This window comes from Crocodylus siamensis, chromosome 3, assembly GCF_052110815.1.
Source record: "Crocodylus siamensis isolate JL-2025a chromosome 3, ASM5211081v1, whole genome shotgun sequence".
NCBI classification, from domain to species: Eukaryota; Metazoa; Chordata; order Crocodylia; family Crocodylidae; genus Crocodylus; species Crocodylus siamensis.
The window spans coordinates 119,439,194-119,463,648 of record NC_143397.1 but is presented as its reverse complement, the minus strand read 5'-3'; the positions used below and the strand labels follow the sequence as shown (position 1 = coordinate 119,463,648).

At 42.9% G+C, this 24,455-nt stretch overlaps 1 protein-coding gene across 1 annotated transcript in view; it reads left to right on the top strand.

Moving 5' to 3' along the window:
- Positions 1-24,191, top strand: part of GALNT12 (polypeptide N-acetylgalactosaminyltransferase 12) — an 83,623-nt gene extending 59,432 nt beyond the window's left edge. The window contains exons 8-10 of the mRNA XM_090039097.1: positions 12,670-12,783; positions 14,744-14,899; positions 23,708-24,191. Coding sequence (XP_089895223.1) covers positions 12,670-12,783; positions 14,744-14,899; positions 23,708-23,845 — 408 coding nt within the window. The 3' untranslated portion in view covers positions 23,846-24,191. The remainder of the gene's footprint in view (positions 1-12,669; positions 12,784-14,743; positions 14,900-23,707) is intronic.
- The last annotated feature ends 264 nt before the right edge of the window (positions 24,192-24,455 follow it).

The window sequence follows — 24,455 nt, the reverse complement described above, 5'->3', positions numbered from 1 at the left end:
GGGACCTCAGGCTCAGGGGACCATTTAGTCCAACCCCTTGCTCAAAACAGGACCATTCCCAACTAGATCATCCCAGCCAAGGCGTTGTTTAGCTGGGTCTTAAAAATCTCCAGGGATGGAGATTCCACCACCTCTCTGGTTAACCTGTTTCAGTGTTTTACTACCCTCCTGGTGAGAGACTTTTTACTAATATCTAACCTCAACTTCCCTTGCTACAACTTGAGACCATTGTTTCTCTGCTTTGTCCTTTGTTTTGACTTGAACTGGTCTCTTTTTCTATCTTCCTTTTGACCTCAGCTTTGGTGAGCAGGCACTTAAGAGGTTAAGATATTGTGGTATATCTGGAAATATAGTACCAATTATCTCTATCACTTCTGGGTTATCCTGAGTAAAGCACTTTGCCTCTGTTGAAATTCATGCCATTGTCTGTACTACTTTGTCCTTCCTTCATCATAACACAATATGGTGACAGAATTTGCTGTAGCCTTTCTCTGGAGAGAACTGAGATCAAAGGAAAATTAATAAACAGAAGAGGGAGGTGGAAAGAAAATATGTTTTCTGCAACCTGCAGAATGGAATGAGCTGGTAGGGTTGAACTGTAAAATGAGAAGGGAAAACAGATAAAGCTCAGAAAAGTACTATACTGCATCAGACTGGAGAAGAGGTGAAGAGGGACAAGCAGAGAAAAATAATCTCTATTAAGATGAAGGCTTGCTGATAAATGGAACAGCAGGCAGAAAAATATGGGGAAGCAGCCATCTTGCCCAGAAGCAGGGAGAGAAAACAGCTGTAGGCCTTAAGGGTTAAAGAAGCTGCAAAAAGAAGAAATCCGTATGAGTTTGAAAAGCAATAGAACTCCATATTTCCAGGCAAATGAAGTCTGTATTTCCAGTAGCCTAACCAAAGAGTGTTCAACATGGCTAAAAAGTGATAATTCATTTTGCAATGTATCAAAAACATTTAACAGGAGTGGCTAATACCAAGCTAATATCTTCATCACCTAAGAAGGCATTTCTGATGATGCTGGGCCTAATTCTAGATGACAAAAATGAACACGAGATATGAGGAAACTGCTTAATGCAGTTCTTTTAGAAAACTGAGCAGTTTCTGCTGAGTTAGGAGGAGGAACATGAGGATGCAGTCATCAGCAGCATCCTGGTTTCCCCTGATCAAAAAAAAATGCAAATTCTCTGATAAAAACCCTGAAAACTGTGTGTAAAATGTAAGGCCTCCACAGCCCTCTGCCACTCCAGCCCTGCCAGAGGGGCTATGGGGCTAGGGACTCAGGTCCACAGCCCCCTGCTTCCAGCAGAAGACAATGGTTGCTGCAGCAGAGCGAAGCCTGCCCCCACCCCAGCCCCCGGCTCGGGTGAGGGTGGAGCAGGCTCCCCACGACTGCACACACTCCCAGGGGCCAGGGGAGAACTGCACTCCTCCATATTTATGTGTGAGGCAGGAACAGGTGCACATTGCCTGCTGTAGCATCGGGCTCCTGCCCTGCTGCCCTCCCGCAGGGCCTCTGCAGCCAGTGGGTGCAACCCGGCTGCGCGTGGAACAGTGTGGCCATGCAGGAAAGCTGCTTGCCACTACAAGCTCCATGCTATCCTGTCAATGTGTCCTCTGTGCACAGGGCTGCAGCAAGGGGCACAACCCTGCACCACCGCCTCTGCGCATGCAGGGGATGCATCGCCAGGGTAGTGTGGAGCACGCAGCAGCAAGCAGTTTTCCTGCATGGCCACACTGTTCAGTGCAACACCAGGTTGCACCTGCTGGGCTGCGGAGGCCTTGGAGGAGGACAGCAGGGCAGGAGCCCAAACCTGGAACGGGTGCACTGCACACAGAGCCTGAGGGTGCAGGCCCCCCCTGCGGTCCGGGGCACATGCAGCAATGAGGATCCAGCTTCACCCTGCCTGACCCCTGGACGAGCTGCCTGTGGCCCTGTCCTGCTTCCTGTTGGGGCCCTGTGGCCACACATTTCTGCCCCAGGCCTCATGCACTGCCCAGCTAGGCAGCAGCCCAAGGTCTGCCCAGCTCCCTCCCTCCCTATGAGGGCCTCAATCTCTTCTCTCCCACTTACCTGCAGGAGCTACTCTCCAGGGTGCCTGGGGCTATGTGCATGTACATGCACTTGGTACTCCCTGCCTGACCATCCTCCTCCAACTCCCCTCAGCCCCCTGTAGGCTAGAACTTTGCAAGCCTGTGCTCAGTGAAAATTTGCACTATCTGTGGGTTTCTCTGCTAAAATGATAAATCTGTGTTTTCTTCTGGCAAATGGGTAAATCTGCATTTTACTCCATTTTTCTGGTCATCAGCAAAATCTTCCCAAAGAAATACAAAGTAGAAAATCTTCACATAAGACCTTGGAAACTGGAAACAAAGGAAAATTGACACGAAACACCCCTGCACTTCCAAAAAATATCACAGGCATCAAAAACTAGATGGTCTCAGGGTTGTAAGCATGATCAGCACGCAGTTCTTCAAAGCGGTTAGGAGTAATGGAGCCAAGAGTGAGGAAAGTGTCCATAGCAATGATTACTGTCATGTCCATGTCTGATGATGGTAGGAGGATGAAAGTACACTAAATGGAGTAAAAAAGGAGATCTCCACACTCGTGATGATTACGAAGCTGCCAAAGTTTGATGTTGATCATACAGAGCATGACAACATGAGATGGGCCTAGAGAGGGGCAAGGGCTTTGCCACTAGAAAGCTGTTCACACATGATTGATTTACGAGTATACAGAGCAATGAGAGGGAGTCCAGAAGACTGTGAAGTATATGGTATACCACCACATCTCTGGACTGCGGTGATCATTACCTCTGGTTCCATAAGGGACAGGCCTCATAGTCTACTGACACTCCTGAATGGTTTACAGGGAGTGCGGCTAGCAAAGCTGCCAGTTCCAAATTTTCCATTATAACATCATAGTCAGATGTGCCTCCCCCAGGGTGGGGCCGAATGTCACATACAAAGCTTTCAGAAGCCTTTCGGTTCTTCGAAAGCCAAGCAGGACAGATGGACATACTCTTGGAAGCCATCCAAAACAGTGTGTGTTAGAATGAGGTGCTGTTTAGAAGTGCCTGCTCTATGCAACACTGTGTTGCTTTGCTTCTAGCATTTGTATGCCATACAGAGCACAACGGAGTCCTTCAGCATCGTACTGATGCCATTGCCCTGACACCCCCCCCCCATGCCCCAGGGGGAGAGAGAGCAGGGCAGACTATCAGTGTGTGCTCTCCTGCCTCCCTCCTCTGGAATGTCCCTCCTGCTGGGACCAGGGGACCCTGCCCTATGGGAGACTGGAGACACACACTTGCTGCCACTGCCTGAGCTAGGAGACCCCTACATCCATTGCCAGAGCCAGGATTTACCCATGCTTCCCTGCTGTAACTAGGATTCTCGTTCTTTGGATCCCAAACCCTGCCAAACCCTCTGTGTCTTGTTTTCCGGTTCTGTTCCCCCCTGGGGGAGGCAGGTGTTATGGGAAACACTTGGGAAAAGTAGAGGCAGAGCAGCACAGCTAGAGGAGCAGAGCTGCAGCCTGGAGAGAAAACCAGAAACCAGTTTACAAATGTCCCTAGACAGAAGCATCTGCAGTATACTTGGACCAATTCCAAATAAAACGGTCACCTTTTTGGGATCACACTGATGCTGCAATGCCACTAGTGGGTGGTAGAGTACCCAGACCATCATGCTTTCCAGAGGGCAGTAGGGGGGGATGTAGCCCTGTGCTTATGGTTCCCAGAGGGCTGCATGGTTTGGGGCCTGCCTAAGATCTCTGCAGCTTTTCAATTCCTGCCTTGAAAGTGCTATCAAGTTCAGCTCCCTGCTGGAGACCCTGCACTTCAGGGTGCCATGCTCATTTGGAGCAAAGGCACTGACTGGCCTTTTCTTGAGAGATACTGAAGAGTCTACAGACTTTGAGCAGAAAATCTCAAATGAAATGAAATGTTTCTGTACAAGAGCACAGAAAAACATATTATTTATATCAGATTCTCTTTAGATTGTCTCAGAGGAATCATTGCATCTAAAAAAGTCCTTACCACTTTGCTTGCTATCTTGCTTAGAAATTGCAGCGTATTTTGATCCAATGCAAGGCTTAACTAGTCCCTCCAACATTCACACTAGCATATAAACCAGTTACGTTGACACAAGCCCATTATGGTCATTAGACTGACTCTGTTCTTTGTTGTGTATTCTTAAAGACTGCTTTGGTTGCAGCAAAAGCATCCATCAGATTGCCACTAGTTGTCATTGGGACCCCTCTAATGCCCAGTTCTCTTTTCAGTCTTCCACAATGTTTAGGTATCATTCTCACTGTAAATTTGAATTGGGTCACATGTTACTTGATGCCCTTTTTCAAACCATGTGCCTTGCCAGGAAAATCCAAGGTACATGCCTTAGGAATGTGTGTGTGTTGGTGGGGGGGCACGCATGTATAATTTTAAATTATCCAGATAACTTGCAGTTTGTAGTGACTGGCCTTAAGGAGAGATGATCTTCCAGCCCAAAGCTAAATGAGTTGAGAAATACAGTACTAAAAATTATTACAAGTCCTTGAAACTGCCAAGGTACATTTTATTAGCTCTGAGGCTTCTTCCAAAGGTGCACGCTGACCACAGTTCCTCTATCAGAGGAACTTGCACAGTGGCAATTTGGCACTCAGGCCCTACTTTACATAGCTTTATTGGTTATTAGACTTTGAGGTCTGTTGTCCAATTCAAGAATGCAGAACTCCAGTCAAGTCATTAGCAGAGCATCCCCTCTTCTACTTTCTTTATAGCTGTCACCTCTCCCTCACTGCTTGCAAAACCTAGTATCAGTTTTAAAAGAAACAGAAGGGACTGAAGTCTGTAGTATTGCATGTCTGTGTAATCTGGGATGGAGCATCCAGTGGCTTTTGCCTTTCTAGAGGGTCCCGGCCTTGTTGAAAAGTGCAGGAATTTCCCAAGAGTGTGGCTGGTACCAGTGATTTATTGCAGGGACTTGAGCTGCAGGTAAGCAGCACTGTTGGGCAATTAATCTTTATTTTAATGTTGCTGTTTCAAAGTTACAGTAATGTAAGTGAGGATGTTGGTCACATCTTTTGAGAAGAGCCCATGTAAAAGTGGCATACACTTATCCAATAGATTGGCTACCTGTGTATATTCAGATTTATATCTGTTTACTTCAGAGAGAAAAAAGGGTTTTTACTTGTCTTTAGCCCTGCAGAGCTGACGTAGGAGGAGTAAGCAGAATTCTGCTCAGGCTTGTGCATTGACTGAAATGTTAGCAAGGTTAATGTTCCTGCTTGCAGTTAGTTGAGTTTTATGGTTCAAGTCCTTTGCTGTTGCATAGGTTGCAGTTATACAAAATAGAATTGATTTCCTTCTTTTTTTGGAGGAGGAAGAGGTGGAAAATGGAATGCTATATATGTTACTTGGTCAAGTATTCCGAAGTTCAGAAACAGCAAGTTTCTCTGGAAAGAAAAAATATACAAATAGAAATGCCAAGATGTTATGCACTTGGCTTTGAAACTTTGAGTATAGGTACCTAAGCAAATTCCTGTCAGGCAAACAAGAGTAGGGATTTACAGTGCATCAGCTGTTCCTTGGTGGTTGCCCATGTACATGCTGTCACCCAGTGGTTAACGGTGAGTCTGCGAGAGCATGTCCCGTGAGGAAGCTTTCATTCACTGCCTGCAGCACATGGACAGTTCCCGTGGAGTAGCTATTGTGTGGTTAATCCTCACCATTATTTACATCATGGTATTTTGTTTTATGTGCCTGAGCCTTCAACTAGCAGGCCCTGGAGTACAGTGTTGCATAGAGCAGGGGTTCTCAACCTTTTCCTTCTGCCCCCCAGAGCCTGCTATAAAAACTCCATGACCCACCTGTGCCACAGCAACTGTTTTTCTGCATACCGCGTAGATTAAATTGATAGTTACACATACAGTGCATATTATAAAAAGAAAAGGCTAATATAGATACAAAAACTGACAATCAACTGAGACAAGGAGTCCTTTAATAAGGGCTAGGTGTTCTTTGGGGAAAAAAAGTATGTATTTGTGTAGTTACAGAGTGCAACCTAATTCACAGGCACACAACAGCTGTGTATTAACGTTGTACTGGCAAACATAGCTTTGGCGTCTCCTAACTTTTGAGTGTTTTGAATTTGCAAGCTGAATATCACTGTGCAAATACAGCCATGCACGTGTGCAACATCTGTTCTTTTCAATAAAAGTGCAAAAGGAAAATTAAAATCAATGCTGCTAAAACCAAGGATGCCAAAAGGACTAAATTATGCAAAGTGATACCTGGCATGTGTCCACTAGGGTTGCAAAAAAAGTAAGCTAAGCCTTTAGCAAAGCTAAGACCATCTGAAATGGTTCATTCTGTGCTTACACTGGTGGAGATTGATACATGCATACAAACCAGTGGGAGATACGCATGCTTTCCCCTAACAGATCTTAGGCAGAGGTTTACTTTGCTTGTCCAACCTCTTCATCTGTACACAGGCCTCTCTGTACAGCCGAGGATTCGGTGATTAAAAACACACCCAGTCTAGGAGGAAAAGTGGATATATTTAGTACTGTTTTCCTTTTAAAGCCCTCATCCCCAAGGCAGCCACAGGTATGCAGCAGGCCAACAACTGCTGGGTTACCTGATGCAGTGAAATGGTTTCCCTAAGCCACCCACAAACTGCCGAGGCATGTACAGCTTCATGCCACATGGGTGTGTTAATCCCACTTATCCCTGCCACTCCTAGGCAAAGCTGCTCTCAGCTACAATTACCACATCCCTGGGATGAGAAGAGCAGGGCTGCAGGCAGGTACAGGGGCTGTGGCTTTGTTTCCCCACTCTTCCCCTGCTGCTTGCTGGTGTCCTGGGCACCAGAGAGCCAGGCAGCTTTGTAGCATCCCAGGGCTGCCTCCTAGTCCAGCTGGAGCAGGTGGCATTGTGGTGAGGGGCACTAGAGGCTTCGTACCTGCTGCCCCGAGCCCCAGACTCATGGCAGCAGCTGCCTGCTGGTGAAGGGCCCCACTGCTTACCAGCACCTGGCTCCTGGAGCAGCTGAGAGGCTGGGCTCTGTGCTGGACCCAAGTCAGCGGTGGCAGCGCTCGCAAGGACAAGCTCGGGCTTGGCCCAGGCCTCACAGCACTGGAGCAGTGGCTTGCGGTGCTGCACCACAAGACCTGTACAGTGAGTGCCCTCCCCGGGAGCCCTGTGTGCGGCCTCCTTCCATCTCTATCTTGAGGCCAGGGCCGGGCATAGAGACAGCCCAGCCGGCCTCAGGCAGCTGTCAAGGATCCAGCAAGAGGTGGGGGCCTGGCCTGAGGGGGCGAGTGGCACAGGGAGCTTCCGGCCAAAGCAGGATGCTGGTTAGGGAGCAGCACCCTCCTCTCCTGCCCTGGCTTTGAACTTGAAGCTGCTCACAGCCTTGAGGAAGCGTTCCCCCTACCCCTGGCCCTAGCCTGCGCTGCCAGCAGCTGTGGGCCAACAAATCCACATACACAGCCAATCCCCCAAGTGCCCCCTTCCCGCTGGACATACAGTGCTGTGTGTCCTGAGCCTTGCCCCACCCTGCCCCGTGACACCCCAGCTGGGAATAGGCTAGTCCTTCCTGGCTGTAGGGCTTCGGGCAGCTCACCCGGATACTTGTGTGCTGGTGAACCTTCTGAAGCTTGCGAGCAGACGCCCACGTGAAAACCACTGGCACAGAGGGACAAACTTAGATGTCTGCTTTGAAATGCTCAGCCCAAGTCAAATCTCAAATGGCTGAAGGTGACAGCAAAATCATTTATAATAGCCCAGGCAAGCCTGTCATTATTTAGAAGGGAAAATTTCAAAAGCACTAATTGTTGATTGTCCAACTCTGATGTCATTGGTGTCAGTGAGCCAATGATGAACAGTTTTTGAAAATCCCACCCTAATTGTCCTTCTGGTTTGAAATGGTCTTGAATATTTCTGGACATTGCAACAATTGTAGTTTATCACTGGTGCCAGCCTTCAAAAGAATGGTGACTAATTGTTATTAGCAAATTTGCAGCAAGAGAGACAAAAGTTTATGTAGAGAAAGAAACAGTGAGAAATTCTGCATGGATAGGATTATGGGTATTTTTTGTGGTTTGCACTAAATTCTTCATGAGTAGAACAAACATTTTCTTTTTATTTTTCTAATGCAGCATTCTACTAAAATGTTAAGGTAAGTTGAAAAGTACTTAAAATTCTGTGCTCGGTGTCTGTTAAACTGTTTGTTTTGCATGGTTTAACTTTATATATTTTGGGGAAAAATAAGTGTCAGATCAAAGAAAAGAATTTGGGGCTCTTGGTATCTTGTTGGATCTGGTCCTAAAATATTAACTCAGTGAACATTATGACATTGCTTTTGTCAGCCAAAGAGAACTTGAGCTAAGCAAATTTGTCTCATGTTAATTTAATGCAAGGAAATGGAGTTTTCACAACCCTTTTCACATCTGTTCCAGTTTTGGACAGGGCACTGGTAATTTTACGCATGAATGATCTCAGGACTAGATTTTCACATCATTCATTTTGTCTGCAATGTAAGGATGCAGGTACAGATCAGTTCTTTGAGATGTTTGGTCCCCTTTTGTATCCCAGAATCAGGTTCTTTAGCCTTTAAAAGGCCTACATTGGGGATATCAAGTGAAATTGGTTTATGTCTAAATTCACAAAATAAGAGGCCAACTTAGAGCCAGACTGAAATATTGGCTCTACACGTTTAGAAGTATGTCTGCACAGCAGAGGCACCTGCGCATGGGACACACACATCAGAGAATGTTTTGTGATGCATCATAGGAACAGGCGCAGTGTGATATATATTAATCTGAACTGAAGTTTGAGTAGAATTATAGGGTTGGAAGAAATCTTGAGGACCATCTGGCCCAGCCCTTTCAGTTAATATTGTATAGCATACAAGTACATACAGTCTTATGTGTGTATGCAGCAGTGGTGTTATTGTTACTTTAAAATGAAAGAAGAATGTCTTGTATTCAAAAGCTTGTCTAACTCTATCCCAGCTGTACAATTGGTCCAATAAAAGATATCATCATAAGAAATTCTTGCCTCTCTTCTAAGATAAAAGGTTATTTAAAATTATGCTGTTCAGAGAACCCACATTCTGAAGGGTGCCTTTATTTCATGTCTCGTTGTTCACGGGTTCATAAACACTTGTTTATTATAAGGAATTTCCTCATACACCCTGGGTAGGATAATATGTTAACTCATCTCTTTAAAGTTAGAACATGAATCCAGTTCCTTGTAAAATATTAAGTTTATTAAGTTTCAATTTGCAGTTTCACGCAGACACAACATAATGTGTCACCTAGCAGGCTGAAGGGTTCGAATGCACGTGTTAACTTAGATGGGAAGACCGTCATTGCAATGTTTCATAGAGCATGTGTACAGAATAGATATTACACATATCAAGTGTCTTAGGGGATTCTTAGGGGAATGTCACTCAATGATGAGATGGTTGCCAATAAAATATTCCCTGTCCACTCCTGCTGTGGCATACCAGAGATCAGCAAGTAGGCAGATCAAGAGCTCTGGAGCAGCTGCCCATTCACAAGCTTGAGCACTACCCCTGGAAGTCCATTTGTCTTACTTGAGTGTATCAGAGCCCACCAATAAGAGTGAGGGGGTGTGACTCTTTTTTCAGTGTCAGTCCCAAGTCTGTGAAGGTGGCCACATCAACATGCCCTTAGGGATTGCTTTGCTTGGAATGGAAGTGAAGACCTCAGACTGTCTGAGTGAGTGATGGCAGGGACGAGTACCTGACTAAGGTGATCTCTTCCACTTAGATTCAATTCCTGGCAACACAATTTGAATGCTAAACATGATAATGAATAGTGCCATCAGTTCTGAAGACAAGACTAAAAGTAGGATTAACAGTGTATTATTTCAGAGGGGTGATTAACTTTTATAAGTCCGAATAACTTTAATTTGATAATTGCTTATGTAGGGTATGAACATTGTGCAGAAATGTTCATTCTTTTTTGTATGTCCATGGCATTTCAAGCTTGCTTCACTTTACTCTCCTGTTTTTTGTATGGTTCTTTCCCAGTGTTATAAATGGAATTTTCTATTTTATCTTTGATTGAACTACAGTAATTTATAGAAGGGCTGAAATTAGTCCAATGTAACTGCCTTCACACCAAGCAGATCTCTCTTAAATATAACATGAGGGTGACACCTGATCAAATAGGAAACAGAAATCAAAAATTCACTTTTTTTTGTTTGGTTTGGTTTGTCTTAACTTAATTAACTGTGTTAATGCACTTATGAAAACAGATAACAAGCATTTCTGGAGAAGAGTTTGAGCCATATATGAGGCTAGAACTATTTTGTTGCAAATGAAGGATCAAGTCATGTCAGTACCGAGGCCTCTGGGACCATTGGGGCATCTTAGATGCTATAACAACTCTCCTAGGTTACTTGAGTTGCTTTGCATCATTGGTGATTCTTCGGGCAGAGTGACCTGGTGGGCCCATCTCCTCTCCCAGTATGGATGGCCATTAGCTCACAGTGAGCTCATCCTCCCTTTGACATGTCTTGCTTTTAGTTCTGCTGGGTGTCCACAAACCCTCCTCACCCAGGCTAGCCCAGGTGGGGGTGCTGGGTTAGTTTCCGGCAACTCAACCATGGAACAGGCTGAACTTGTTTACATGGTACCATATAGCCTGACAGAAGAGTGAAGGATATATTTTAAAATATATTATGATAGTATTTTCCATTGTACGCAATGGATTTTGATATCTTTAATGTTATGACCCAAAAAAGAATGACTTGCATTCAAAAGCTTGTCATACTCTATTCCAAATGTATACAGTAGGTCTAATAAATATCACCTTACAAAATCATTGCTTCTTTGTAAATATGGGACATGGTAATATGAACGTAATGTAGGCATTAAGCTTTTGTTGGTTTATAGACCTTGTTTAGTTTCATGTAAATTTACATTTTTGAATGGTTAGAGCTATGCAAGACAAGGTTCTTTGGGTAAATCCGATATCTTTTATTAGACCGACTCAAATAGTTCAAAATTCTTCTTGGCAACATTTCTGGCACAAATGCCCTTCGTCAGGCTGAAGAAGCACCTTGCAAAACACTTGTAACTCTTAAATGATCATGACTTCCTGCCTCAGTATATATTTCCAAGTCCAGTTTTATCTTGAATAATTAAAAAATTGCAAGCTTTTATTGATTTATCTTAGTGGTTTGTTGTCAGTTTTTTAAAAATATTGTAATTATTCAGTTGTAAAATGGACCTGAATTTAAGATGCCCCCCAGTTAGATTCTATATATATAGAAAATTTATAAATTTGTTATAATTTTCCATGTATAGAATCTGATTATTAAATCTTTAATTCATCACCCCCTGTGGCTGCATGGGGACAGGCAGTGGGGGGTCAGGTGGTGTGGTGAGGTCAAGCATCTTGCCCCCTGCTTGGGCCTGCCCCCTGCCTGTCCCCCTGCAGCTGTGGGCCCCCTACTTCCCACTCTGCCTCTGCTCCATGTCCTGTCACTCATCCCGTAGGCTGTGCTCCCCACTTGCTCTCCCAGGCTTTGCTCCCTCCTCCCCCTGCTTGCTCTGTATTGGCAGGCTCTATCCCTGTTCTATACAGCTCAGCTCCCAAAGCAGCTGTGCCAGCTGTGCACCACTGCTAAACAGCTGGACGGGGGCTGTGCTCAGTGCTTCAGGCTGCAGCATGCCCAGAGCCTGCCAGTGCAGAGCAAGAGTAAGGGGAGAGAGAGCGGGGCAGGCTGGGGAGCAGCAGGCATGGGGGGTGGCGAGGGATGAGGAGGAGGGACAGCTGCAGCTGTGGCCATGACCCAGGTAGAGACTGGAGCCCAAGCCCCAGCAGCCACCTGCCTCCCTCCACAATTGTACTCAGTTCTCAGATGGGGAGTTGCCTTCCCCCATTAAATGGGAGGGGGCAACCTCATCTTAGAATCAAGTAAATATTATATTGTTCAATCTTATATTGTAACTGTGATGCCCGGTTTCATCACATTAAGAAGGACCAGGTTCAATATGAGGTGTAGGGTTCTTGTTATAAAAAGTATTTCGAGTTACAGTCTAAAATCTTGTCCACTTGAAGGTTTTAAGAACTGAAACCTGAATTATGGTTCCCATGGAGGGGTTTCTTCCCCATTCTTGAGAGAGATGAAAATCTTTAAGAATATGAAGAATGTGCTTTTTGCTTAGAGAATGCAATAAACACCTATTTTAATTTTCAGATAGCAAAATGAACAAATTCAGAAAAAAATGTATGACTGATGTGGCAAATTCTCTTACTTGGTTGCGTTAATGACTAAGTTGGCTGTAGGCCCAAATTCTTGTTCAGATGCACCCTGCTAAATCTCACTTGTGAATCCAGCTGGATACTGGCAATCCAAGTAAATGCCTGCTATCCTTGTCTGTCAGGGCTGGACCTGCCCAGTGAAGTTAGTCCCAGTCCAGTCTGCTGAAGTCAATGCCAGGAGTGAGGTTGTGGTTCAGGAAAGTTAGTCAGGGCTCTGCTGCTGGCCGCTGATTTAGTAAAGCCAGCTCAGGACAGGATGCTTCTTCCTTCCCCCTTGGGCATGCTGAAGGATATGAAGCAACACAGGCGTATCTACTGTATTTGACACTGATGGTTTAAAGAATCTTTTTTGTCATACTTAGCTGAAGAATAGAGGAATGGCAAATCATTGTTTTGATTACAACCCTCCGAATGACCGTGAAGTTACAGGACACAGAATCATATTGTACCCATGTCACGGAATGGGACAAAACCAGGTAAGGTTTGTCTTTCACTGTAGCTCCCACTAATGCTATGTTACATGCTAATGTGTTGTATATTATAATGCACAATCTCTCGCACAGCCCTCTCCTTGGCTGTCAAGCTTCCTCTGAAATGGATAGAACCTAGCTCCTTTCTTTGCTACAAAGGTTAGCACAGGCCTCAGTGAGGTAGATATTCTTAACAAAGCAAGATGTTCCCGAAAAAACAGAAAATATAATTTGGGTCTTTTTGTGCGGGAATGCAATGTGCTTACCATAAATTAACAATTACAGCTATTTAGTTTCTCTGTTAGTCATATAATTGAAATAATGTGCAGCTATCTTAAATTTATGGTAAAAGTGTCCTTAACCTGTTGTCAGATCTTTACAACAAGTGTGGAACGCTTTTCTATTTGGAATGTCTACTTTTGTCAAAATCTAAACCTTAATTTGACAAGAAATTGACACTTGGTAATTCCTTAGTTCAGCAGCATCAAAAAAATTACTATCTTTTGAAACAGTATTAGTTCTATTTCCATATTAGAATATTTGATAACATTATAATACAAATTTTATTTATTGTTTGACCTTTTAGCAAAATGCCGTAATTTTATTATTTGGAATCAACTTATTTTGGAATTTTCATTCTGCAGAAATTTTAAACTTTTGTTCTGATTCACCCTGATTTTTTTTAAGTTAGAATTTCCCACAAAATGAAAATGCCATTTTCTAACCAGTTCCAGTTAACAACTGCAAAGTGCAGTAGCATTTCTGGAAGCTTATGGGTACCTAGAACATTTGGTCCTTCAGCATTCAGTTTAGTACTTTTTCCATACCTTTGAATGACATACCTTGCCCTTTTCTACTTCAGAAAATGTTGTAAATGTTAACTTTTGGATCCACTTTGCAATTCTGTTTCAGGTAGATTTGCCTCCATAAAGTCCCCCTCTTACTTTTTAAAACTGTTGTTACAAACAGTTCTTTGTTTGTTCTGAACTGACATTCAACCTGTTTTTTTAACACTGGAACAACTATACTACTGTTAATGTAGACAAATATTTCTATTCTGTTGTTGTGAGTAAAACTCTTGTCTTACCCTATCTACCAAATGTAATCTAAAATGGTTTAAGCATACATTTTAGTTTTCTAAAATGATTTACAAACGTCATAGATACAGATAAATCTTTAAACTTCCTCTGTCCTCCTTGCTGAATTCCAGAGTTGGGCAAAAATCCATGATAAATATCACAGTAATTCTAGGGAAGGTCTAGTATCCTGGCAGATTTCTGGTACCCCTGTCATTATCATTACACTGTTTTCAGTGTTAGTTGGCACAGAATCTGAGATGCTCAAGAACCCACTCAAAACTCCATTGGAGAATATTGTATGATAAGCCAACCCATTAAACTGCTTTTACTAAAGGCTTGAACATATTGAAAAGCAGTTTACCTACTTTGCTGAGAACAATATCTTAGAAGTTCATATATTGAGAAGCATGTTTTATAAATTTGAATTAGATGTATGTTTTTGATTGGGCTCAACATTTGCACTTTTCAGTAGATACATTCTAAAATGAAAGCAACAGTCTGTGTGACTTTGATTAAAATGCAATGATTTTTACAATCTGAAGTGATTTTAAGTTCTTCACTTTAAGGAACCATATTTTCCTGCATGGTTATAGAGCACTTGGCATATTGTGCATGCTGCTAGAAACACATATTGTATGCTGACAGTGCTACTGTAGGACTGATTTTTTTTTCCTTAAAAATTAGGCAGTTGGTAACAGTTAAGGCTCCTGTAACAAAAACTGTCATCAGAATTTCTCTCTACAGCAGCAACTCTGAGTGAACTTTATTTGTATGTTGATAGGTGGAAACCTATTTTCACCATGTACTTTATCCTAATAAAATGCTTTTTGGTTTATATACTTCACAAGTAAAATTGTTGTCCATTATTTCTTCTCTTGGGTTTACAGTTTTTTGAATACACATCTCATAATGAAATACGTTATAATACCCGGCAGCCTGAAACCTGTGCTGCAGTTGAGTCAGGAACAGACTATTTGACAATGCACTTGTGTCAAGACAACACACAAAACATTCCTGAAAACCAGAAATTTGTTTTCAAAGAGGTAAGCATGCCTGTTTTGACTTTTGCTATTTGTTCATGTCAGCGCATACCGTAAGTAATTCAGTATTTGGAGGGAGATTTTATGTCAAAAAGGCTTAGTTTTTAGTATGTGTTTAGTTCCTTGGCTTTAAATATTACCTTGTTTGTTCCTTGAACAGCTATGTAGTAGCAGCACACAGGGAATATTGTTATCTGTCTTCCTAGCCTTGAAAGGAATTGCCAGTGGCTTAAGCCACCCTTCTTCAAGCCTCAAGGAAATTATTGTGGATACCTCTCTAACCTGTTGCTAATGATCCTTTTTGGATTATTTAGTTATAGTCTCTTTCTGATACCTCAGTCTGATGATAGTCATAGGTGCTTGTATTCTTGCCCAATAACTCTTAAAGCAATTAAAATTCAACTTTCTTCACCCTGCATGTGACTGCCCTTCCTCCTAGGAGCAGCGAGGAATTTGAGATGTGGAACAAATTAAAGTTTAAACAGCCACAGAAGGTGACAAGCTCTTTGGTATAGTCCACCAGGAGGGGATGACTGCGTGGGAAGGCAACTTCGTAAAGACTGTCAAATTCATGCCTTTATAGATCTTCCCTCTGTACATACACATCCCTACCTTCTCATTCCCCTTGTCTCCTCTTCTTCCTCATACTGTGCCACTCCTTCCATCTCAGTTTTGCATCCCATATTGCAAAACCTGAACTTCCATTACCAAACTGCTCCCATCTCTGCCCATTCTACCTGCATTTTTCCATATCCCAAGGTTGCTGTCATGGTGTTCACCATAGAGGATGGAATGGAGATTTAAAAGGCTATCTAAAGTACAGATAGCTACTTCCTTTCCCCCAAAAAATCACGGATGGCCTCTTCCCAAACAACATCACAATGTGGCTTGCATTGAAAATTACCTGTACTTTGCCACCTTAACCTCTGGCAAAGTATTGTTGCCCAGCCCATTGAAAAGGAGCCCTCAACCCCACTTTTCACCCCCAGGCCTGGGGAAGGAGCATTTTGATGAGTGTGAAGATTCTATAAAATGTACTTCCCCCGACACTCATGTTTATACTTTCACCTAATCAGGGGAAGTGTTCAGAGGTATGGAGCACAAGCATAAATGTAGCGCTTGGTCTTGGAAGACATATTTAAGAGTCATTAATCACACAAACCATACTGCCTAAGTGACCTGAATCTGTTCTATGAGTGAAAACTGATTAAGCAGAAAACAACTGGGTGGATAGAGTTCTTGAGTGTCTTTACTGGAATAAAGAAAAATATTCTATAATGTGTGCAAGTGAAACAGAAAAAAAGTCTAGGGATTGCTTTATTGCTATCAATTTGATTTGATGTTGAAGGTGCTGAGACTGTAAGTGTTGGATAGCAGTGAAAAGCCCTAAGAAAAATAAGCAAACTGTAATTCACTAATAGTAGTGAAATTAATAGTTTCAGTAATAGAGCTAATGTGCACTTAAAGGCCATGATCCTATTATAGGATAAGAAAGTAAAATTTAAAATACTGGCTTTTTTAAATGTATATTCTTCATTTTTTTAATGCTTTTTTCATCTATTTCTTTCAAGGTCATGAGTGTGCTGGTCCCAAGAGGACACATATTGAATATATCCCAAACACTTTAGGGTAGAAAGATTTGATTTGTCATTATGTGAAATAAGTCTGCCTAGTACCATTCATAAGTCTTAATTTAAAAAAACAACTTAATTGAGTTTCAACATATAAAATCCTCAGCAAATCTGTTGAATTTATCATATTGTTACTTCTCTTTGCAGCTTTATGCTGGTTCTCCAGCTTTTCTTGCATTAAATTCCTGGTCACTAATTTCAAGGCTTTCTGCAGATCTGCCCCTTCCTGTTTAATATTCTTTTTTGATGCAACTTCCTCCCACAAACATGCAGTAGTAGTAATAAGTTTTTACTGGAGGGTGCTTCATCAAAAAGTTTAGCCAACTGGATAATGTAATATCATTGAGGAAGACTGTGATCCTATAGCCTAGCACAACTACAGAACAAAAAGAACTTGCCTCAAATAACTTAAAATGAAGTTAAAAGAAGTGTTTTGATACCTAGAAAATGGAATTTTCCCAGTAATCTCATCTTTAGATGCTGATTGTTTCTTATATCAAAGGGGGTGGAGCAGTAATAGATATGAGCAGACAGATAAGGAAGTGTACAGTGAAACAATTGCACAGTTACCTGACAGCGCTCTCCTCTCCTTGGCAACAATAAAAATCTTGACTTCTAAGAAAGACTTAAAAAATAAATAACAAGTTAGTTTTATGAATGCTTATGGAGGATCTCTACATGAGGACCAGCCTAGGATAAAGCACAGTTACTCATTTACAGATTTAACAAGTGGGTGACAAAGACTGATGCTGTGGGTCTGTTGAGGTTGGTGTCAGCCTCAGTGGTGAATGAGAGTTGAATAAGAGGGTACGGGCAGGCCAGCAAGGTCACGATTATCAAGACCAGTATTTTTTGTTTGATGCATATAAGGCATGATGTGGTCTGGACATTATCTTTGTAGCATTGTCTTGAATGGATGTGAGCAGGCACAATTGCATTTGTCAAAGGGACGGGAAAGCAAGGTAATATAAATGACATGATGTGAGAGCCTGGGCAGAAGTTACAGTTGCATGGACAGATATAGAATGATATGGCTTGGGAATGTTGTGAAGAAAGAATCAGTAACACTTTTTCAGCTGTGACGTGAGGACACAGAAAGAGATCTGAGTAAAAATGATACTTAGGTTATGGTGCTGAGTGACAGGCAGGATGGACTTATGGTCCACAGTGGTGGAGAAGAAGGGTAACAGGAATGCCTTGGAAGAAAAACTTCGAGATCTGCTTTATCTGTAGTGAGTGAGTGGATGGTTATTCTGGGTTGGACTGAAGGATGCAGACCTGGAGTGGGGAGAGAGAGCTGTGAGCCATCCAGGTAGTGATGATAGTGGAAATTGTGCTGGTCAATGAGATTATCCAGAGATGAGATAAAAAGAAGAGAAAGTGAACAAGGACAGAGCCTTGTGGAATTGCCACAGAAAGCTGGAGAGGAATAAGAAGGATCCTGAGAGAGCTAGAAGATGATGCTAGAGAGGACAGAGGCACACTAGTGAAGAGAGAACATGAGTTCAAGAAGAGGAGTTCAAAGGCAGATTAGAAAGTCAGAAGGGATAAGGACAAGGTGCTGATTCTGAGCTTTGGCTAGAAAATAGTGGAGACTTTTGAGGAGAGCAGTTTCTGTGTAAGGTGCAGAAGCTAAATTGAAAAGAGTCTGTGACAATTGAAGGAGGAACTCCAAACAATGATTTTAAATAGCTCTTTTAAAGAGAGTAGAGATGGAAGGGAGATGAGAAGGTAGTTGGAGGGGTAAGTGAGTTCTTTTAAGGTGACATTATAGGTGAGGTGTGGGTTTTTTTAAGATGGGGATGCTAATGCTTATTTGTTGGTCTGAGGATAGAGACAGACTAAGAAAGATATAGGGAGGAGCTGAGAGGGAGTACAAGAGAGATCAGGGGAGAGGTTACTGGGAAAACCAAAATATTTAGAGACAGCAAACAGGAAGAAGCTTGGTTCTGTGACTAGGGTGTAGGAATAGAGGGAGGGAAGATAAACCAGGAGGAGCAGAAGGTCATGTTTGGCTAATTTTCCTTTCAAAGAGATTGGTAAGATCCTGTGGAGAGACCATCTTTAGCCAAAAAAATGAAGAAATAAAATGGAGGAGAGAAGAGCTTACAGTCACTACCAGGGCAAAATGGGGATCGGCTGTTGCATTTCTGTTTGCTTGTTGCTTGTGCGTGATGTGACAAGATTAAAGGCAAAGTTTTACAAACTGTTGGGGCATAATTGTTGCATTTTCCTGTTGAGTTGTGTGTTGATTTTTCTAGGTATTTTACATTTGGGCATTGGCTGTTCATCTTTTTTGTGACACAAAGTAATGTTTGTGTTAATATTCTGATCTGTCATTCCTGCTTGGGGACAACTGGGAAAGTCCCTTCGGAGTCAAAGGCAGACTTCTACTGAAACCAGTGCTTAATTTAAACTCAGGATGTGCAGAGCCACTGAAGTCAGTGAGAGACTTTTCATAGACTCCAATGCGCTTTGAATCTGGCCCTAAGTGAATAAGGACTAAAATGAAGGAAAGAGACTCTCAAACACACACAAATGTTATGATGTAGTATGGCAAATATTTGTCTTCCATTAAATTGTACATGGTGGCTTATTTTCTAATTCAGAGAATTTTTGCATTTTGCAATCGGCAGCTTAATTTTAGGTCTAAGAGGCTAAACATAATTTCTTATATACATTAAAAATTCCCCTTAGAATCTGCATACAGAGGGGGCTTGAGAGAGCTCATAGCTAAACCAGTGGGAATACCAAACACAGGGCTTGCAGGAACAGACCTTTTATAAGAGGAAACTGTAGTTAAACAGTATATTTTTCCTTTCTTTCCCTTACCAAGGAGATCTGTTCAGGAGCACTTTAATTTGCATCGTTTGCTGTAATATTTTTATATTTTTTTTAAATGACATTCTCTTTGATATAAGAGACAATCAGCATCTAAAGATGAGATTACTGGGAAAATTCCATATTCTAGGTAGCAAAACACTCTCCCTTTTCAATCTCCAAGTTTCAGGTGGATCACCTCTAATGAGGAAAGTTGGCCTAAATTCTAGCATATAGAAACTAGACACCTAAGAAATGAAAATGCTGTGAGTTCATTAAACCAATGGCAGCCCAGTAATATTACATCTCTCTGTGTGTACATTATTAGAGAATTGATGAAAATTTGAATATATCCTTTGCTGTTCATGATGAGGTGTTAAAGTGTTATTGTTATTGCTGAGTAGGAGACAGTTTTGCTTGTCCTGAAGAACTGTTTTGTGATTTCAGAAATTTTCCTTTCTGTGTCAGAACAAAATGGAGACCTATCTGAGCTTTCCACAAGAAAACCCAAAATAGCCATTCTTTTGCTCTCTTTCCTGTTGAAACTGTTTTAATTGATATAAATAATTTAAAGCAGTGCACTGGGGGCTTGAACTTAAACCTCTGACATCTTTCCCACAAAAAGTTTTGATGTTGACAAATCAGTTTTTTCTGAGAAATAATGTTTGTTAAAAATGTCCTGACCATTCATAATCAGTACTTAGTTCTGTGTCTTTTATAGCACTTACCTAAAACTACATTTATGTCTGTTGCAATGCATCTTTCCTTGGTGGGGGCAGGAGGAGGAGGGAGAGCAGGGGGGAGAAGGTGCAAAATCATGCTTTTGGATCATGTACACATTTATCAATAAGAAGAGAGCATAAAATGTATTTTGATAGAACTAATTTACCTTAGAAAGAGCATTTACTAGTAATTTGGGGTGATCCTGCATTGCTGAACTCATGATCACAAACCACTCGTGGCATTAGAGGCCTGGAAAGCAAACCATACAAGGAAAGGCTGACAGATATGGGACTGTTCAGCCTATAAAAGAGAAGAGGTCGGGGGGATTTGGTGGCAGCTTACAGATATAACAAGGGAGAGCAGCAGGGGCTAGGCAAACAACTGTTCACCAAAGCACCCCAGGGGAAAACCAGGAGCAATGGTCATAAACTCCTAGAAGAAGGTTTCAGACTGGATATAAGGAAAAACTTCTTCACAATTTCGTGAGACCAGACTCTGGAACAGACTCCCAGCGGGGGTGGCACAGACACCCCACCTGGAGATCTTCAAAAGGAGGCTGGACCTTTCTGGGGTTATTTGAACCCAGCAAGGGGGCTGGACCCGATGACCTCATGAGGTCCCATCCAGCCCTAAACTTCTGTGAATCAAAAGCACCTTCAGTCTTCCAAACTGATTGGGCTGGCACAAACAGGCTGGTAGGGCACAAAGTGAATGGGAATTTAGATCTAGAGTAGGGAGTTTATTTCTTCACAACCAGGACATCTAAAGATGTGTAACATCTTTGTGTAATGAGAGAGAGTACCCATATGCAGAAGCTGTCCTTTAAAGAACCATTTACACTTAAGTGTAAGTTCTCTTCTCTGAAGAATTCTGCACATTCCCACTCATGTGAGACTAGCTAGGAGTGCAGCTAAAGCAGTGGTAGCCAACTTTTTTAGCTGGCATACCACAAGTGAGCCCTGACCCTCCTCTAGTGCTACACTGATTCCCTGCCCCTGTCCTGAGATATACCCAATAGAGATGGTGCCTTAGGGTGCTGGAATGGGGCTCACATGCATCACAGCAGCTTCCTGTGCCGTTTGTGGCACAGGTTAATCACCCTTGAGTTAAAGGATGAGCAGAATAGTTCTCAGTTAAATAAAGAGGTAATAAACCTGTATTCAACATAGTGTCACAGTGGAAAAAGGCTTGACTTCCTAAATACATGAGCATTATGAATTTTCCTGCATCAGCAGAGATGCACATGAATAGATGTGAGAGAGAAGAAGAGATGCATAGATATATAACAAGTAGCCCACGACTAGTGGAAATGGAACAAAGTTCCAGGAAAACCTGCTTTGTTCTTAGAAACTAGACATTAGCACCGATGACTCCGGTATTTTACAACCTTGTTGGAGCCAAGTGAGGTTTGGCAGCAACTCAGAACAGCTGGGTCTTGGAGTCTTATTCTGGGGAGAGGTCTGATTTCTTTGTCGTTGGGCATGATACTTTTTTTTGGAATTTGACTTCTTAGTAAGCAGTGCTTGTGCAATGGAGGTTGGCTTAAACTGGAAATAGTTGGCTCTTGGAGAATCCATGCAATGAGAAGGTCGAATCAGGGGCAGGCAATTATTTCAGGTGGACTGAACAACAGTCCCCAACAGGTCAGTGAATGAGGTTGAGCTGTTGAGAGCCGCATGGGTAGCCCCACCCCCTTGACAGGTGCCCCACCGTCTTGGGACTGGAAGTCCCACTCTTCACCCCTGATCTTTGCCACCCGAAGTCCCTCCCCTTCCCCCTCTCCCCGAAATACTCCTTTTGGGAGAGGGGTTGCCATCTTAGAACCAGAAAACAACAAATTGTACACTAGTAGTCAAACACCTACTATAACATATTTTAATTTTATTACAAAAAATATTTTTGTCATGATTTGTGTTTGTGTACTGTATATAGAGGTGATTGCATAATAATGCAAAATTAATTTTTTTTAGTATTTTATATTGTGGGGTGTGTGGGGGTATATGTGGTGCAGGTGTGTGTGTTTACGGTGGAGGGGTGTATGGTGAGTGCATGTGGAAGTTTGAGGGGGTATGGCCATATGGGGAGCATAGGGTATGTTGGGGGGTTGTGTGGCAGTTGTGTGGCAGTTGTGGGGTGTGGGTGGGTGTCTCTTGAACACCCTGTCCTCCTGCAGTTAGGACAGGCAGCACTGCGGGGCAGGGGGGTGTCTATGGGGTGTGAGGTAGGGTGGAAGGGGTGTGGGGACCCCTCCACATGCTCCCCCCATGGCACAGGAGCAGGTGGGGGTGCTGGTGCCTGGCTCTGGGCAACACTGCACATCACAGCAAAGACTGCAGGCCCTGCCAGGCCATTTGCTTCCCTGGTACTCCCTGCACTCGCTGGGCGCTGGAGGAAAGCCCCAGGTGCTAGAGCTGGCTGCTTTCCCCGCCCCAGCCAGCTCCAGTGCCTGGGGCTTCCTTCGTGTGACCCACGAGTGCCGGGAGCCCTGGGGAAACAAACAGCCTGGCGGGGGCTGCACTCCTTGCAGCGCTGGCCAGAGCCAAGCAGCAGTGCCAATCAGAGCGCCCTCCCTTGCTGCTGCTGCTCCCACTGCCTGCCAGGGGTGTGCGCCATGGGCTGGAGTGTGTGTGTGGTGTCCTCCCCCCTCCACACACACACATACACATCCTGCCCATCAAAGCTCCATGCTGCTGCTGCTCAGGGTGTGGGCTCCGCGCTGTACCCAGCCCCACGCTCCGTGCTCCGGCTTCTCTGCCTGCTGCTCAGAGGGAGCTGGACTCTGGGGAAGCCTGCAGCAGCAGCCCTGGCCTGTGCTGGTGGGGCTGACCTTTCTGCCCATGAGGGGGGAGCAAGGCATAATAGGATATGTTGGAGGCATGTGTAGGTGCCTTGCTCCCACCCTCGGGGCAGAAGAGCTAGGCAGGGCACAATTCGCTGGGGGGGTCACCACAGGCTGGATGTAAGTGCCTGGTGGGCCAAATCCGGCCCGCTTTGCCTGCCCCAGTCTAAAGTTTCAGTGGACGTTCCTTGCTGACTGGCTGTGAAGGCGTGCCAGACCTTGCATTCTCCTGGGGGTTGCAGTGCTCTTAAGCAGAATAGGTCTAACTTCAAATATTTAAGTCTAACTTCAAATATTTGGGGCAAGGAGCACACCAGGAATAGTGTGTACCTTTTCTCCTGAAAAGGAGGGGTAGGTTTTCTTAATAATTATACTTTTGGTATCTTTTAAAATTTATTTTTAGGTAATTTTAGCAAAAAGCTGAAGTTTGTCGTTGGAAAAAGTCATACTCTGGGGTCCTCTGTCTAGGCAGCATGAAAGGAATTAAAGAGTTTGAAGTATGCATTTTTTTTAAATAAAATTGGGCCCCAAACTCCATTGCTGTAAAGCAACATTAATACAGGCCCCAAAAAAATAGTTTTTGAGAAGGTTCTAGAAATTCTCAGTTTAAGCGACTTAGATTGCATGCAGAGGATACACACATGCATATGCGAAATACATACAAGTAGTACATCTTTATAAAAGCTTTCTGTTATAGCTTAAATATGGTAATATCTAAATATCTGTAGCTGCCATTTTAAGACTGTTGTACATCATTTTCTTTTCTTTTCTTTTCTTTTCTTTTTTTTTTTTTTGCAGGATGGTTCTCTGTTTCATGTACAAACCCAAAAGTGTGTACAGGCTGAGCCTGACTCTTACAATGGAAGTCCAGCGCCACTGTTACGACCATGTGCCAATTCAGAACACCAGAAATGGTTCTTTAAAGAAAGAAATTGATCCAGAGTAGGATGTCATCTTTACAGTCATCTACACTGTCTGGCTGAATAGGAAAATGTTAACTGAGTCAACATTTAGGCAAACTTTGAAAAAAATTATATAACTGCTATTTTTGTATGAAGAAAGATGTAACTCGTTTACAAGTTTTAAACTGTTTTCTGAAGTGCTTAAAAGCATCAAACACTAGGCACAGTGCATGTACTGTACTGCCGCAATCTACTCCCCCCACCCCCATTCTCTTTATTGGGCAGCTATATGAGTGTTTCTAAAATGCCTTATGTTCTTTTTCATAATTGAAAATATATTTTTTTAATCTACTGTGTGCAAGTAAAGAAATTAAAATAATCACGCTAATGTGATCTTCCAATAACTTGAAAGTGTTTATTTTTCTACTAAAACATTTTTATAGTTGTGCCATTTAACAGATATTAGCTGAGAATTCTTCTCCATGTTTAAATTCCAAAAACTAAAATTTAGGCTAAATTATGCCCTGAGGTGACTGACTGCAGCAGAGTTCACATGGCAGTTCGATGTGGGGTTGCACATACATATCTGAAGGCAGATCAGAACCTGATATTTGTGCACAGATAAGAATCTAGTTGCATGTAAG